The 16,601-nt window shown below is 31.4% G+C and overlaps 1 protein-coding gene across 3 annotated transcripts in view; it reads right to left on the bottom strand.

The window, feature by feature from the left end:
- The window catches only part of NCAM2 (neural cell adhesion molecule 2), a 562,051-nt gene that overhangs the window by 261,666 nt on the left and 283,784 nt on the right, over positions 1-16,601 (bottom strand). For 2 of the 3 annotated variants that reach the window (XM_008074038.2, XM_021706994.1), the window contains exons 2-4: positions 6,785-6,859; positions 3,271-3,477; positions 1,228-1,371 (exon numbers count right to left, since the gene is read on the bottom strand). The exons of the other annotated variant lie outside the window; for it this stretch is intronic. In XM_008074038.2, coding sequence (XP_008072229.1) covers positions 1,228-1,371; positions 3,271-3,477; positions 6,785-6,859 — 426 coding nt within the window. The remainder of the gene's footprint in view (positions 1-1,227; positions 1,372-3,270; positions 3,478-6,784; positions 6,860-16,601) is intronic. 3 annotated transcript variants of the gene reach the window in all.

Below are 16,601 nucleotides of genomic sequence, written 5' to 3'. Positions count from 1 at the left end.
GAGAACATGTGATACTCGGACCTTTGTTTTTGTGAGAGGTCACTCAGTATTATAGACTCTAGTTCCATCCAGGCAGCTATTTTTTAAAAATGCATTTTCTCTATTAATGAGGAAAAAAGAACTGCAAATTTATCACACAATTTACTCATATGACTTGTTAATAAAACCTAAAGTTATGCTGAAACAAAAGAAGAGGAAATAAATTGTTACTTCCCATTAAATTATTATAAATAGAAACTGACAAGAATTGAATATACCAAGCTCAAAAAAACTCTCAAAATTAAAAAAAAATGTCTATTGAACATGATTATGATACATATCTCCCTACATTTTCAAAAATAGATATTCTCCTCTTTCTCTTCTTTATGCTGTAGAAGTTTCATTCCTCAGAAACACAAAATGGGATCATCCAAGATGGAAACTACATAAAAAGATTCAATTATTTGGCACCTCTCTGCAATGCAGGTGCACTGAAAAAATACTCTCAACTGACAATGCTCCCTATGCACAATAGTAAAGGAGCATAATGTATGTAAATTATGCTTCCCATTTCAGATGTCATATTACTCAGAAATTTTAGCCCAGTCTAAGTCAAAATCATGAGGACAATTTGAATGAATGTATTTTCTGTCTGTTATCTATATGCATCCCTATAATATTTAGAACATGTAGATGTCTTTGAAAGAACAGCCCCAGAATAACAAGCAAGAGTCATATAGATAAAATTTTATGTTTACATATAGTAAGCCCATTGTTTCATGTCTGAATATATAGAGAACCTGAACACAGCAGATATACTTTATTTAATTAGTATTGTTTATATTGTATTACTCTGTTCTTTAAACTAGAATAAGGGTCGACTATTTTTTTTCTGTAATTCTCCAGATTGCAACTATAGTATACTTCATTAGCTAAACAAGCTGTGTCACAGCTGCTCCTCTCTGTCCTCAAAGCATTCACAGACAATATCTAACGACTGGGCATGGCTGTGTTTGTGTTCTGATTACAACTTAGGAAAAACAGCAGCGTGGCTGAATTTGGCTGAATTTGAGGTCCCTGGTTTGCCAAACTCTTGTCCAGAGTTTTAAGGTTCTCAAAATAGTTGTTTGACATTTAGGGTCCAAAATTCCAATTTCTACAACAAGCCAGGGAGATTCATTCCTTTTTGCTGTTGTTACATTGCAATATATTAGAACATATAACTTAGGGAGTTACCAAAATACTAACTGTCGGAAATAGTGGTGACTTCCTCATTATGATACAACCAGCTGACAGCAGGGGCAGGTGAGCTGCTAACACGGCAGACCACTTCTGCATCCTCTCCTTGTTTGAATTCTTGTGGAGATATCACTTCTCTGAACGTGAGTTTTTCTGTATCAAGAAAGTAAAACAAATCATAAAAGTAGTATTGCTTATTTCTCAAAAAAAATCTTTCAGATTCTCTGTTTATTGATACCACAATAAAATATTTAGGAAAACATAGAAACTTCAAAATCTTAAGCCAGATAATTAAATTCTTCTCCCCAATAAATTCCTACCTCACTGAGAATAAAGTCCAAAGTCCTTACAATACCATACTAGGTCCTCTGTAAAGTGGAGTCTACCCCACAACTCTGATCCCATGTTCTCTTATCTTCCTAGTCACTGTGCTCCAGGCAAAAAGTCTCTTTGAAGATCCTCGAACACTACAAGTTTGTTCTCAGCAGGTCATTTGCACTCCCTTCAATTCATGAAGATTTCTGCCCCAAGTTCTTTAAAATATACAAAAGAACAAAATTCCTTCCTACTTCTACTTTCCCAATCTCCTTACCTCACTATAGTTCTTTTCCATAAAATTCCATAGCATGTTCTCCTAGTATCTATGTATTTGTTTAAGCTTATTTATTGTTTGTCTGTCTGTCTCTGTCCTAGGATTTAGAATAGTAGTAGGTGCACACCCAAAAAGTGTGTTGAATGAGTGAATGAACATGGATCGTTTTGCTTGATGAGAAATGTTCACAGAAGTATGTTTGCTTTGTTCTTGTAAACATTTATTTTTTTAGCTCTGCAAATATAATACCAGGGATCTTCCTGTGCATCATTTAAAGTAATAAAAAGTCTTTCGAAATACAATATCTATAATATGACTATTTCAATCTAATTTTTGTTGTTATTGTGAAATAGATACAGCAGGGAGTTGCACAAATTAGGAAAAATATCATTCCTTAAGAAGTTTATAATCTAATAGGGGAAATAGGATCTAATCATGAAAAACTGGAGCGACAATGTGCCAACAAATTGCCCTGGTCATCAAACAGTAAGTCGTATTGTGGGAATGTTCTGACTGGGTTTTTCATATGTTATTTCAAGAATAAAAACAAAAATTAAACTATAAAGATAAGATAGCTTCTAAGTTTCTGTTCTAAAAATAGATGATTTATTACTAGTAGAAATGTTAACTCCCACGTATTAATTGTAACACATTGTCATAAGTACTTCAGACAGTATTATTTAATATAGTTCTCAAAGCAATTCAATATATGATGTAGGTACCATTATTATATTCATTTTACAGATGAAAAAGCTAAAGACAGAGAGGTAGGTGATTTTGCTCAAGGTCACAAAAGTAATTGAAACAACCCAGTTTCAAACCCAGGGAGTTAACAGGTTTCACAGTGTTCCTAATCAGGTTAATGATTCCCTAAATGTGAGAAGAAGAAAGGAACATAACAACCAATCCATCACAAGTCATAACATGAAAAGCAAATGTAGAAAACCTTGCTAGTGAAAATATCTAGTGACACAGAATGCTGGCTCAATATTATTCATCACTAGATTCATTTTCAGCTTTCTCTCTGTCTATTCCTGGTCACTGACCATTCTCATTCTAGAATGGTCAGGGATATCACATTCAATTTCATTTTTTCTAATCATGACATTTTATTTTAGAATGAAAAATTATCCCAAAATACATTTCATACCACTAAATAAAAACACTATCACCTATTTACCCAGTGAACGCTTAACGATAGGAGAGAAGGAAAATATTTTTATTTATATTATATAAAATAATTGTCTCCATAAATACATTTATAACCACTTATTACATGTTATCTATTGTATTTTAAGATGAACTCTGGTGAAACATACACTGATATTTCTAAAGGTCTTAGAATACTGCATCGCACATAGTTCTTAATGAGTGTTAGTTTTATTAGTAAACATTTTGAAATTTTCTATAAGCAATAATTTCAATAAACAAAAGCTAAAACATACAAATACACAACTTACGGTAAATCTCCAAAACTACTGTAGCTTCTTGTGTCTGTCCTTTGGCATCTGTTGCTTGACAACGATATATCCCTGCATCTTCTATGTTTGCGTTGTAGATGGTTAATCGTGACCTAACACCCTCCTTTTGCACCACTACTCTCTGTGTTGAAATTATCTTCTCTCCTTGAGGATTATACCAATCTATACTCTCAGGTTCACCAATCGCTGCAAAATAACATGGAAAAGAAAGGTTTGAAAATATGTTTTAAAAATTTGGTTTTGGCACTGATACTTATTATCATGCAACAATTTTAACAATTTTTAAAATGTAACTAAGAGAAAACTAGAAATATGTAAATATCACAAAACTGAAAGTAAACACAAATGTTAGCACAAATGTTCATCTTTGTTTGTACAACATTGAGAATTCACTCTTGTTTTGAGTAAGCAATATCTAACAGTTCCAAAGGAAAGTTACTGCACAGTATTTAAGCTATGATAGTTGGAACTTTTCCTTGGTACTCAATGGATTATTACTACATTTAAGTACTGAAGCTATCTTGACTACTGAGTCAAACATAAACCATTTGATAGATAATATCTGAAAAGAAACACAATTACTAACATGATTTCACCTACTCAATTCTCTTTGTTAGGGTCAGGAGATAGCACTTATCTCTAATGCTGTAGAGCTTACAAAAATGTAAATCTTTTAAAGTAAGAACTTTGGACTGTGAGAATACTAAATTTTGAAATAATTTCCGAAGTTGCTAAACTTGGACAGACAAGAAGAAAGACCATTTAAAAAATAAAAGCCTAATCTCTTTTCCCAAGTGAAATTAGTAGTTTCATCATTTTAATGTAAAACTGTTAACTATTTAATCATATGATAATTAGAATTCATTGAAATGATACTTATGCTGCTAAGTAATTACAACCAATCATTAAAGGGTAAACACTTAAGTTTTCCAAATCAAAATCTAGATTATTATCCTCTTCGTAAAAACTGAAATTTCCTGTGCTTGCTTTTATTCACCAGAAGGGTGTATTTCATCTAATTACTTAAGAGATCATTTGTAGATGCATCATACACTATTAACTCAGAAGTATTGAGAGGAAATACATGAAGTCAACTAACATCTCCAGGAACGCTTTGAAGAAAATTATTCTCTCTTTTCTTTTCTAGGAAATAGTTTTAAAAATGAATTATCTTCCTTTCTATGACAAATTAGACATGCTTGAGCAAAAGTATGAAAGAAAGTTTAGCGAGCCTTAAGTGGATCTTCAGTTAAGTTACCTTCGGTTTTTATGAACAAATCATAAAACCATAGTGGTTCCAGGGTAATGCATTTGAGGGAGAGGAATTTGTTTTAATTCCTCCCTCCATAGAGAAGTTACAAAGGATAATTTAAACGTGAATCTCTTTAAATTTGAACAATACAAAATCTCATTCTATATAGTATGTTAAATAGGATATCTTTAGAAATATATTGGACATTTTCATTCTTAATAATATAACAGAAAATGTCATTATCATGGAGAGTTTATTATGGATTTTCATGAAGCATTCATAATTCTTTCTTCTGGCATCTCTAACAAATAATAATCTCCAATAAAACTTTACATATTAATAAGACTATCGTATTGTACAGATTATTTTTAAATACCATTAAACATTTTACATTCCTAAATTGTAGGTATAATAATTTCCTATGTATAACACACTCTTATTTAGCTCTCTGAGTTAACTGCCTTCTAGTTTAAACTTGATATATTTATTTTACTGTGTTTTAGATTATTGTGTTTTTAAGGATTCTGGAAATTTTAAGGCATATCTATATAGTCACCATTGTAGTAGAAAACATACATATAAGCATTCTTGTTTGCATGGATTCCCCATATCTTTATTTTTAGAATATTGTTTTGCTAATACATTTAATATAGATAACACCATTTCTATTACTACAATTCAATTCTTGGTGCTGTATCATTACATAAAAGAGAAAAAAACGTTTACTCAGTTGGTCTTTTTATTACAAACAAAGCTCAATATCACTGAATGATGTTAATTCACACTTTTAAATTATGCCTTAATTTGACCTATGTAATTAACAGAAGCAATATGGTTATATAATATATATCATAATGATGTGCAAATACATAAAAATAAGACAAATTAATTTTATTTTAACATTCATTTTTAAACTATTTTGTTATTCTCTTATTATGTAATAATAATTGAATGCGTGCATATGTGCATGCATTTATGAAGATAAAATGTGGATGAGATTTAGAAAGATTGACCTATACTCTTCTGCTAAAGCTCTGCTAACATAATACGTGATGTTAAGCAAATCGCTCTCTGATCTTCCATTTGTCAATATACAAAAACATGTATTAATGTACTTATCAATTCATATCTTTAAGAAGACAAATGCATAAAGACTATTAGCTGTATTAATGTCTTTGTGAGATGTGATGTTTTATACATATATGCTCTCAATGTGATGAATTAGTATATTATTACAACTATGTTTCTTTTTAAAAATTGGAATAATGATTTAAACAAGACATTATTCTTAGGACAATTTTAATGATATGTTTTATGTTGCTAATGACTGCTTTACTATTGTAATAATAGACTTATTTACTATTTAATAGCAACTTATTTATGATTTAAAAGTAAACTCATTTAATAGCAAATTTATTTACTATTTTAATCCAGTTTTGAATTGTTTTAGTATAACCAGGATTAGAAACAATTTTAAAATGTTTTCATAAGTAATCTTGGCACTAAGTTAATATTTTGAAAACTTTAGGAATGAAGATTTATATTGTAAAAATGAATATAATGAATCTGAATAGATATAACATTTGTTCATTTGTGATTTCGATGGAGCATTTAGTTAGAATTAAATGCTAAAGTCTAACTGTCATATGACATAATTCTGTATACACGCGATTATAATGAATAAGGCTCACACAATTTCCCATAGGACTCATGATATATAATTCCTTTTATTAATAGTCACAAAAACCTTGCAAAAGCTTTCTTGATTAAAAACTATCTAATTTTAAAATGAATATTCACTTTTCAAAAAAATGAATTCTTAATATTTTCATTGAGGTATAACTATAATGCAGTGTGCCATATCTAATTTATTCATATTAATGCGTATTTACAATGATGGTTCAGTTATAATTACATTCATCCTAACATTACTGTTTAGACAAAACTAATAATATTTAAGTTGATCTAAAAGGTATTATGCATACATTATGTTTTATAATAAGTTAATTCAAAATAAATAATTTAATTTGTAGTGAAAATTAATAACGATATTAACAGAAGTAAAATTCATAATATTTAAAATAAAAACTGTAATTAACACTTTTGCAATCACTATAAAATCAATGATAAGATGTTATTTTTAGGGAATTGAGAATTTACTTAGCTAAATTTAGCCAGTATATTTTACTGAAAATCGAAACAGAAACCAAGTTAACTAAAAACATTTACAAAAATACATACCTGTACAAGTGAAGAATTTAGATTCACCCACACTAAGCTCTACTTTGCTAAGTGAAATTGTCACTTGAAGAAGAGCTGAAAAAAATATTTGAGAAACAATTAATTGTAATTTTAAACATGAATTATAAGATATTAATACATAGTGTCCAAACTGCATGGTTCAAGCAGCAATTATTTTCTCTCCAATTTTTAATTCCCCATAAGGAAAAATGAAAGTTTTGCAAAAAGAAACCCAACATGATATATGTTACATTATTATACATTTCACAACCAGACTAACTACAGTATTCAATCAAGTTAATATGTTGAAATTACATTAGTTAAATGACCAAATTCAAACTCAGACATGCTTTCTTCATTCAGAGGATGGACCTTATATGTACTACCAGGTCAGGCAAGAACTAAAGAAAATATATGGCTAGCAGTAGAGACTTTGTTTAAAAGAGTAAATCCTATACTGCCATTACAACAATAATACACACACACAGATATATAAATTTGTATATGTATATGCATATATAAATACATACATAAATGTATTACATTGTAGCTATCTACTGAAATATTTTTATAAATAAATATACATAAATTTATGTATGTGTACATATATATAAATTTATTACATTTTGACTTCCTACTGAAATATTTCCACAAAGGGAGGCATACACAGGGAAGGAAGCATTGCATGGGAAAAGATTAATGAACCCTGTTTTCACCAGAGCAATAAATTAAGTAAAGAAAGGAAGACAATAGCAATAAAATAGAAGAGATACTCAATATTTTCAATAAGTTTGTTGTCAAATATGAAATAAAATAGCTGAATATTTTGGAATTTTGAAAGATAATTTAAATATTGCTTTAATACAAATTGACAGACGTATCTGTAACAATATGGTAGACAACATAGTGTGCCCATTCCTCAAACTCTCTTCCACGTTCCTTGCTCTCAGATATGTACAGTCAACCCTTCAGGAAAGTAATGAAGTTGCAAGAGATAAATGAAGAAAACTTTGAAACTTGAGTGTAGACCTACACTGGGAATTTGCTGATTATAATAGCCATGAGGTTTATTTAGGTGAGCACAGAGATAGGATCCAAGTTTGCCCAGAACAACAGGGAGCCAACTGAACACCAGATAACACAGAAATGGAATATGATTCACTCTCAGAGGAGGGTGTAAAATTAATCAGCCCACTGGCAAATGGAGATGACAAGGAAACTCGCCTCTCCCAAGCTGGGTAGGAGGAAAATGTTTCTCCTTGGATTAACCAGAAGCTCATGTTTGGGATTTAATTATAAGCACATGTTCTCTGAAAAATCACAAGCTGAGAAACTAAACCAAAGAGCAGACTTTTATGCAGGGATCACAGCTAAGTGGCAAAAGCAAACATAAATGTTCTTCAGAAGAACTACAAGCTAAGCCCACACTGCCCAAGAATTTTATAAAAGGCTCTTTTAAATCCAACTGCACATTCTTTTATAAAACACATGGTGAAATACGGCACTGTAAACAAGTTGAAAAAAAAACAGGATATGTTAACTCATGAAATTTCGACTAATGTAATTTTTAGACTAAGGATGTATGGTAAATATGCTGAAAGTGTTTAAAGAAATGAAATATGAAACCAAAAACATGAGAAAGAAGCAAAAAAAGTTATCAAGAAAGCCCTATCAAGTATGTTGTTTAAACTCTTTAGAATGTTTCCACACTGGATGTGGTGACTCACGCATATAATCCCAGCACTTTCAGAGGCCAAGACAGGAGGATTGCTTTAACCTAGGAGTTCAAGACCTGCCAGGGCAACACAGTGAGACCTTGTCTTGATTAAAAATTAAAATATTAGCTATGGCATGTGCCTGAAGTTCCAGCTATTCAAGGGGCTAAGGAAGGAGGATTGCCTAAACACAGGATATCTAGGGTGTGGTGAGCCATAATCATGCCACTGCTCTCTAGTGTGGGTGATAGAGTGGAACCTCAAAACTTAAAATACATTTTCTCATACTCCCCACACTTCTTTTCCAGAGATCTTTCTGGGAAACTTAGGTTGGGCTATGGGGCTTTATTGAGTCTTATTTTTATTCATAATTTCCCAATACTCAGAGAGTGCCTAGGATAAGAGTTCAACAAATGTTTGAGAAATCTATTATTTCAGAAAGAAAAAGAAAGCACAAATCAGAAAGAATAAGGAGAAAGCTAATAGAAGGAAGGGAAAAGAGTGTTTAAAAACCATTAAACAATGCCAATTCTAGCAAACATTCGCAAGATTTTTTTTTTCTTTAAAGAAGTAACTAATCCCCTTGGTGAATTCAGTTAAGTGAAATTAGGTTAACATAGGCAAATTACAAAGCTCAACAAAGTTGAGATTGCTCCTATAAGAAGCTTTAATCTGAAGAGATGATTGGGAATACTGTATCCAAAATTCTGGGCAGGGGGGCAGGGATTTAATAAATTAGAAAAGACTGAAATGCCTATGGATAAAAGGGAAAGAGTCAGAAAAGAGATTATAGGGCCAAAAGGAAAAGGGAAATTATAATTATGTTTCCCATACCCTTTTCTTTTCTTCCTTTACATTTGTCTTTAAGACCGTAATCTCATTTCCAATCAATTTATACTTTCTTAAAAACTAATCCTGTAATCTCCATCCCATAGCTAGCATTAACATCCTTGAATTTCAAACTTTCTATGTATAAACCAAACGCATTCTATTAATACCAAAATGTGTTCACTGTTTACGATCTCAACTTTGATCACCATCAATTAATTTCCAAGTACTGGCAATATAAGCTTTTAGATATCCTTTGTATGCATTTTTGTTTATTTTTAAAAGACATTCATTAATTTTAATCCAATATATTTCATCTGCCTATGCATTTCTTTGTCTCCTATGTTTCTAAAACTATGCTTAATTTTATCTTCAGACTCAAATATTTTCAAAGTGGATGTAGTTTGTCCTACTAATCAAATACAATACAAATTTTAATCAAAATAAAACTTACCTTTCCAAGTTTACTTCCAATTACTCCTCTTCAATGCTTCTGAGGCTATAAACAACTAGGATTAATTCTGTCTCTTCCCCTCAACTGACTCACACTTTCCCATTACTGTGTATTTGCTCAAACTGTTTCCTCTGCTGTCCTCCCTTTTTCACAAATCCACATGACTTCACACATTCTATCTTCAAAGAAAACATAAAATATCAATAACTTGACAAAACAACCTTGCTCAACAGGGAAGAGGTTGGGGAGATCATCAGAAACTCAAACCTCGCCTTTATGCAATATATCTATACAACAAATCCTTGGCTGGGAGTGGAGACTCACTCCTGTCATCCCAGCACTTTGAGAGGCTGAGGTAGGAGGTATGCTTGAGGCCAGGAGTTTGAGACCAGCCTTGGCAACATAGTAAGATCCCATACCCCATCTCTAACAAACAAACAAACAAAATAGCCAGGTCTGCTGGTACATGCCTGTAGTCCCATCTACTTTTCTAAAGGCTGAGGTGGGAGAACTGCTTGAGATTAAGATAGAGGCTGCAGTGAGCCAAGATTGCACAACTGCACTCCAGTCTCACATGTACCCCACAGTCTAAACAAACAAACAAACAAACAAACAAAAAAGCCCAAAACACAATTGCTGATAGCCCCACCTATGGTATCAATAAATAAATAAATAGATTTGATCAGTAATAATTTTCAATTAAAAAAATCCCTTATGTTTTTGATAATTATATTCACTTCTGTATTTTACTTAACTATAAATTCTTGGAATTTGGAGCTTATCAGTCAAGCTTCCATTTATTCTAAACTAATAATGTATGCATCAATGGTAGAATAATGGACAAACACTGAGCTTATAGTATATTAAGTACAGAACATTGACAATATTAACAACATACAAGTTTGAAATGACTTCATTATCTTAAATTGAATATGAAGATATCAGAAAGTTAGAAGAATGTCTGACAAGAATTATGCAATTAATTCCTATCACTGACATTTGGAATAAATTTACATTTCTAAGGAAAAGTTTATTGGAAAAAAAACATAACTTGAAAGATTCAGAAACCTTAAAAGTCAAATACAGTTCTGGACAATTTTTATACTGATTGGCTGATGGATGTAATAAATAACATATATTAATGGTAATCAAATTAATTGAGCTTGAAATTAATTAATTTATATGAAAAAACTTGGTTAATTTTTCACTCAGTACAAATTGTCAATTCACCACTAATTAAGTCATATTTTTCACTGACAATTGGGTGACTGGGTACAGTTATCTATTTCACTGCCATATGTGTTAAAAATATATATAGAAAACATTCTGTACTTTACTATATTTCCCAAAGGCAAGCTTTGCTCTAATTGGCTTCTACGGATATATTAAATCATTTGCTTATTAGTAAAAACCTGAAGAAAGAACATTTGAGATCATGCCCTAATCGTTACTCTAGTGGTAAAATATCCAAAGTTTATTATGCTCAATTTTGATCTACATTCACCACCAATCAACTAAGTTTGGACCCAAATGTCAGAAGAAAACTAAATGGCTTTCTAATGTCAAAAAGTTATACTTGGAGAAAACTAGACAGGAAGGATACATTTGACAGCTATCCACCTATGTATTAATAATCTATAATAATTTAATGAATAATAATTATTCATTAAATGTATTCACAAGGATTCTTGCTTAAGGTAAGAAAAAGTTTTAAACCCAAAGACTCAAAAGTAAAGTCATGATGAATATATGTTCTCTATAAAAAATTCTCAAAGAAATGCATGAAATAACAATTTTAAAAGTAGATTTGGGTAAAAATTATTTACCATAATCAGTAAGTATTTGTGAGTTATATTTATTTTGAAATCCTTCCTCTAGATGCTATGGTATTCAAAAATTGTAAGTCATTGTTCCTGACATCAAGATATTTAAAGTTTATTTGGGAAGACAATGGAACTACATAAAAATGTGAACAATAACCCAGATGGTGAACATCAAGTTTGGCCATTATAAGATTTACAATGGAGAAGGATTTCCAGATTACCAAAAAACATAAAAATGACTAGAAATATGGGATGGCAATCGTTATAAAAAGACACAAAGAGGGAGAGCACTGTATCACGTAAGGTAGAAATATTCAAGCAATATTCAGAATATAGATGAAGTTCATCTCATAAAAATATTGGGGAGATATTGGAGAAATAGCCTGGAAAAAATTCTGGAAACTCTCAAAAACTATTGACTTAAGTTTTTGTGCATAATTACTTATAAATAGAAACTAACATGATAAAATTAGCACTTAAAAAGATTGGTTGCAAGGTAAAATAACTGACAAATTATATTAAGAGATATAAACACTTTAGTATATGTTGCGATGAGTGTCTGGGTTGACTAGTGCCAAAACACATGAAAAAGTAGGAATGACTGTAACAAAAAATTGAGTTATTGCTGTGACAAATTAAAACATTAATGGTAAAGGAGAAATGTAAAAGATGTTAAGATTTTCTATTTGTAACACAAGGGTCAGTGATATGAGAGAGAATTTCAGTATTTGTTCATATATGAGAAAAGAGAGGGGAGAGAGAATTTTGGATATTTTTCATATCAGTCAATGTTGGGGAAAATGAAAGTCATGCATTTATTTCATAAATGAAAATTATTTCTTACAACTGAACATAGGCAACATTACAGCAAAGATAATTGCTATCATAACAAAGATTAAATTAATATTTATAATTTAAGTAAGCAAGAAGATCAAATGGATATTCAATGAGACTTTCTTAATTTGCAGTAATATAAATATAATGATGTCATTGGCAATTCCAAGTTCCGTCAGGGGACCAAGATCCCTTTGCAATTTGATACAATATTTAGCAGTGGTATTTAAAATAGTCATTTTATCACCATTAGAGATTTAAAAATGAACAACTTAGTCTATTACCTGTCTGGTACAGCATAGACTTGCATTCACTTAGAATTCCAACAGCTATGCAGAACTAACTTATGGCACTGATTTGATACACTTGATAAAATGACTTGCAATATTTTTTCCAGCAGACACTTTAAAAAAATTTTCCTAGAACTCCAGATTAAGGAAGTTAAAAGACTATGACATTTGCTTAGTAACTATAGCAACTTTTAAAGGTACTCATAAATTACTGATTTTATCAAAGACATTTTTTCCATTAAAGACATTTTAAAATTTGTTGTACTCTGAGAGCATTTGCATTCTTTAATTATTTTATCTTTGTTACCAAAATTTCATATTAATGTATTATAACAGCCTATGTGGGTCATCAGATTCTAAAAACTGCTACAATATTCAAAAAATTTCAGAACTTTTAGATCATCTAAGAGAAATGCTCTAACATCAAATATTTTAGAAAACTTAATAACTATGAATGTTTTACTATTTTTATCATTTCATCTAATTTTAACAAAAAAACGAAGTCAAAGTGTTTATGGTAATTTCTTTCCTTCTCTATACTTCTTTTTTATTTGTACTCAATTTCTTCTCATCCTAAATGAGGAAAATAAATGTCTCAGTTGCTAGGTGATCTGAGTTCTTTTAGGATCATCCAACCCACCTCCTTAATGCTTTTTCTTCTATTTATCCTTTCTTGTCAAGTTACAGACATTGTTTAATCATTTTATTCTAAACAATAATAATAAATAACAAAAGACAAAAACAACTAAATAATATAAAATAAAAATAATCCTTTCCTTGTTTCTCTCTCAAATTTCTAAGGCATATCCTACTTGTCCTCATTACATTATTCCCTCCCCCCAAAAAAAGTAAACTGAAGTCTCTAGGTACCCGTTCATTTTTCATTTTTTATTCTGTTCTTGCTATTCTACAAATAAGCCTAGTTTTCTTAAGAATCAGCCATAAACTTCTAATTTTCAATCTAACAACATATTGTTTTTCTTTTATATTTTACTTAATGATAAGATACTGCCAATTACTTTGTTCTTTAAGTATCCCTTCCCTAACACCTACATGTCATTCTCTGCTCACGTTTCTGATTATTCCTATATGTCTTCTTGGTTACATCTCTTCTTCCACTGATCCCTTAAATATGTATGTTTCTTAGCAATCTCGTCTTTGTATTCTTAGTTTGGAACTATACACCTTCTACTGCAAGCACATATATAATACTCTGTGCTGGATAATTTTAAGCCGCATACCTGTAATAATTAACTTAATCCTTGAGCAATTTTGCTAAGTAAATCCACGTATCACTCTTATGTTAGAGATGAGAAAACTAAGGCCAAAAATGGTGACACTGCTGATGACATGGTGAATCCAGATTTGAATCCAGTCATTTGTGCCCCGTATCTGTGCTCTTAACCACTTCACTAAATGTCCCTTGGCTATAAAAGCTACCCAGTATATTCTAGCCCTTTGTGAGCACTCAAAGCTCAGCTTTTATGTGCCTGCTATCCCCTTTTCTATACTTTAATTATAAATTATCTGTGTCTGTGTGCATATGTGTGTATACATGCCCCTATCATCACTTTTGAAATCTGGAAACACATTTACTAATATGTATTATACCTCTTTACATTTCTCAAAGTCAGCACATCAAAACTCAAGAGCATCTCTCTTCCTGTTTTATCTCATTCTTTATTACTCATCTTAAGTGATGTGATTGTTATCCACTGAGTCTATTTTGCCAGAAAAATGAGAAATAGACAGTTTTTTTCCTCCCTCTTTTCTTTCAAATATAAACACTCATCAAATGCAATTCACTCTTCTTTTAAATGCTCCTCAAATATGCTTCTGCTTTGCATCATTACTGTCTTAGTTTTATTTTTACCTTTGCAATGCTGATTCAGTGACTGGTTTGCAAAACTGAACGAGGCCAGGTACTGTGTCAGAAACATCTGAGGAAGTTTTTGTGTGCATATGTGTATGTGAGTATTTTCTTCTGGTATATATGTGTAGTTTTGTTTTTATTTCATTTGGGTCCCATTGCTGGAAATTCTGATTCAATGTATCTGGTGTAGAACCTATGATTCTCTGGTTTTTCAATAGCTATTTTTTTAGATGCTAATCACTGCTACTCAGAAAGTTGTCTCCAGTCAAAGAATACTGACTTCAACCAGTAGCTTCTTTGCAGTGCAGATCTCAGGTCCCATTTCAGACCAACCTAATCACAATATATAATGCAACACGATTCCCAGTTGATTTATGTGCATATTGAAACATGATTACCACTGGGTCGTACTGTGATAATACAATATATTTACCCATCTGCAGTACAAATATACTTCTCCTATTATATAGATAAAACTCAAAATCCTTTACACTTGACATTTAAGATGTTCAATAATCTGACAATCAGAACGTATTTACAACCAAACCAATATGAAACAAGTGCAAAAGTTAAACTATCCAGAAATTTTGAAGAATTTCTTATCTCTCTATTTATTTTTACATTTTACTCGTTTATTAGAATCCTCTCCTTTTTCTCAGTTAAGGTCATGCTTATCAGTTTCTGTTAAGAGTTTTCCAAACAGTCAAACCCTTTCAATATCTTATAAAATCCTGTAGTACTTTTTCTTAGGGCATTTAACACGTTGCACAGAAATCGGTTGAAATATTAAATCTGAATTGTATCCCACATCTTTAAAATAAAAAATAAAAATATTAATATATGCTCTAACTTATAGACATGGTATCTTCCAGGGCAACCTCCTCAGGTTGCTTTCCCACTGTGGGAGCTTTTCTGTCCTCTTAATAAACCCTGTTTTTTAAAAAAAAGACATGCTATTTTCTCCAAATACATTTAATGCCATTTATGTTAAAATTAATGTCAAATTGAAGAAGTTTTTAATTTCTCTACTATTCTCCTTTAGCACTAAACACATACTCAACATTGTTCACACATCTATTTATCTACTAGATGATACACTATTGGAGAATGGCGACAATGCCTTATTAATCTTAGTCTATTGGCCCAGCACAGAGTTTGGAAGAGAATTCATGATAAAATTATTTGTGCATAAATAAAGTGATATTTTAAATTTTATTTTATTTTATTACAGAGATGTGGGGTGTAAGTAAGGATTAACTACACAAGTAGGCTGCATGCAGGTGAAGTTTTGACCTCCAACTGGCCCTCATTTCCCTTAGTAAAGGATCAGATACCCTCTGTTTTGTTACATGTCCCCACTCCCTCCCTTCCCTACTGGTGACTGTCAATTACTCCCTTGTGCTGATGTGATTAATATTCAGATCCCACTTATGAGTGAGAATATGTGGTATTCAGTTCTTTGTTTCTGTGAAAGATCATCAAGTATGATGGTCTCCAACTCCACCCAATTGCTGTGAAGTTCATCATTTTGTTCTTCCTTATGGTTGCATAATACTCTACCATGTATATGTATCACATGTTCCTTATCCAGGACACTTTCAATGGGCAGTAGGGTTGGTCCTATCTTTTTGCTATTATGAATATTGTGGCAATAAACACTCATGTGCAGGTGTATTTTGGGTAAAAACAATGTATGTTTCTCCAGGTATATTTTCAAGAGAAGGACTGCTGAATTGTATGAACTGTCAATTTTTAGTACTTTTAGAAATCACCACATTGCTTTCCACAGAGACTGAACTATCTTGCATTCCCACCAACCGTGTAGAAGTGTTCACTTTTCTCTACACCCTCTCCAGCATATGCCTTTTTTTGATTTGTTAATGATGGCCATCCTTACTGGAGTTAGGTAATATCTCATAGTAGTTTTGATTTGCATTCCTCTGATGATTAGTGAGATTGAGTATTTTTTTTTTCATGTGTCTGATGGCTCCCTGTATATC

The sequence above is a fragment of the Carlito syrichta genome, unplaced genomic scaffold (genome assembly GCF_000164805.1).
Source record: "Carlito syrichta isolate Samal-C Ts95f unplaced genomic scaffold, Tarsius_syrichta-2.0.1 Scaffold316281, whole genome shotgun sequence".
Taxonomy (NCBI): domain Eukaryota; kingdom Metazoa; phylum Chordata; class Mammalia; order Primates; family Tarsiidae; genus Carlito; species Carlito syrichta.
This window is presented reverse-complemented; position numbering and strand designations above follow the sequence as displayed.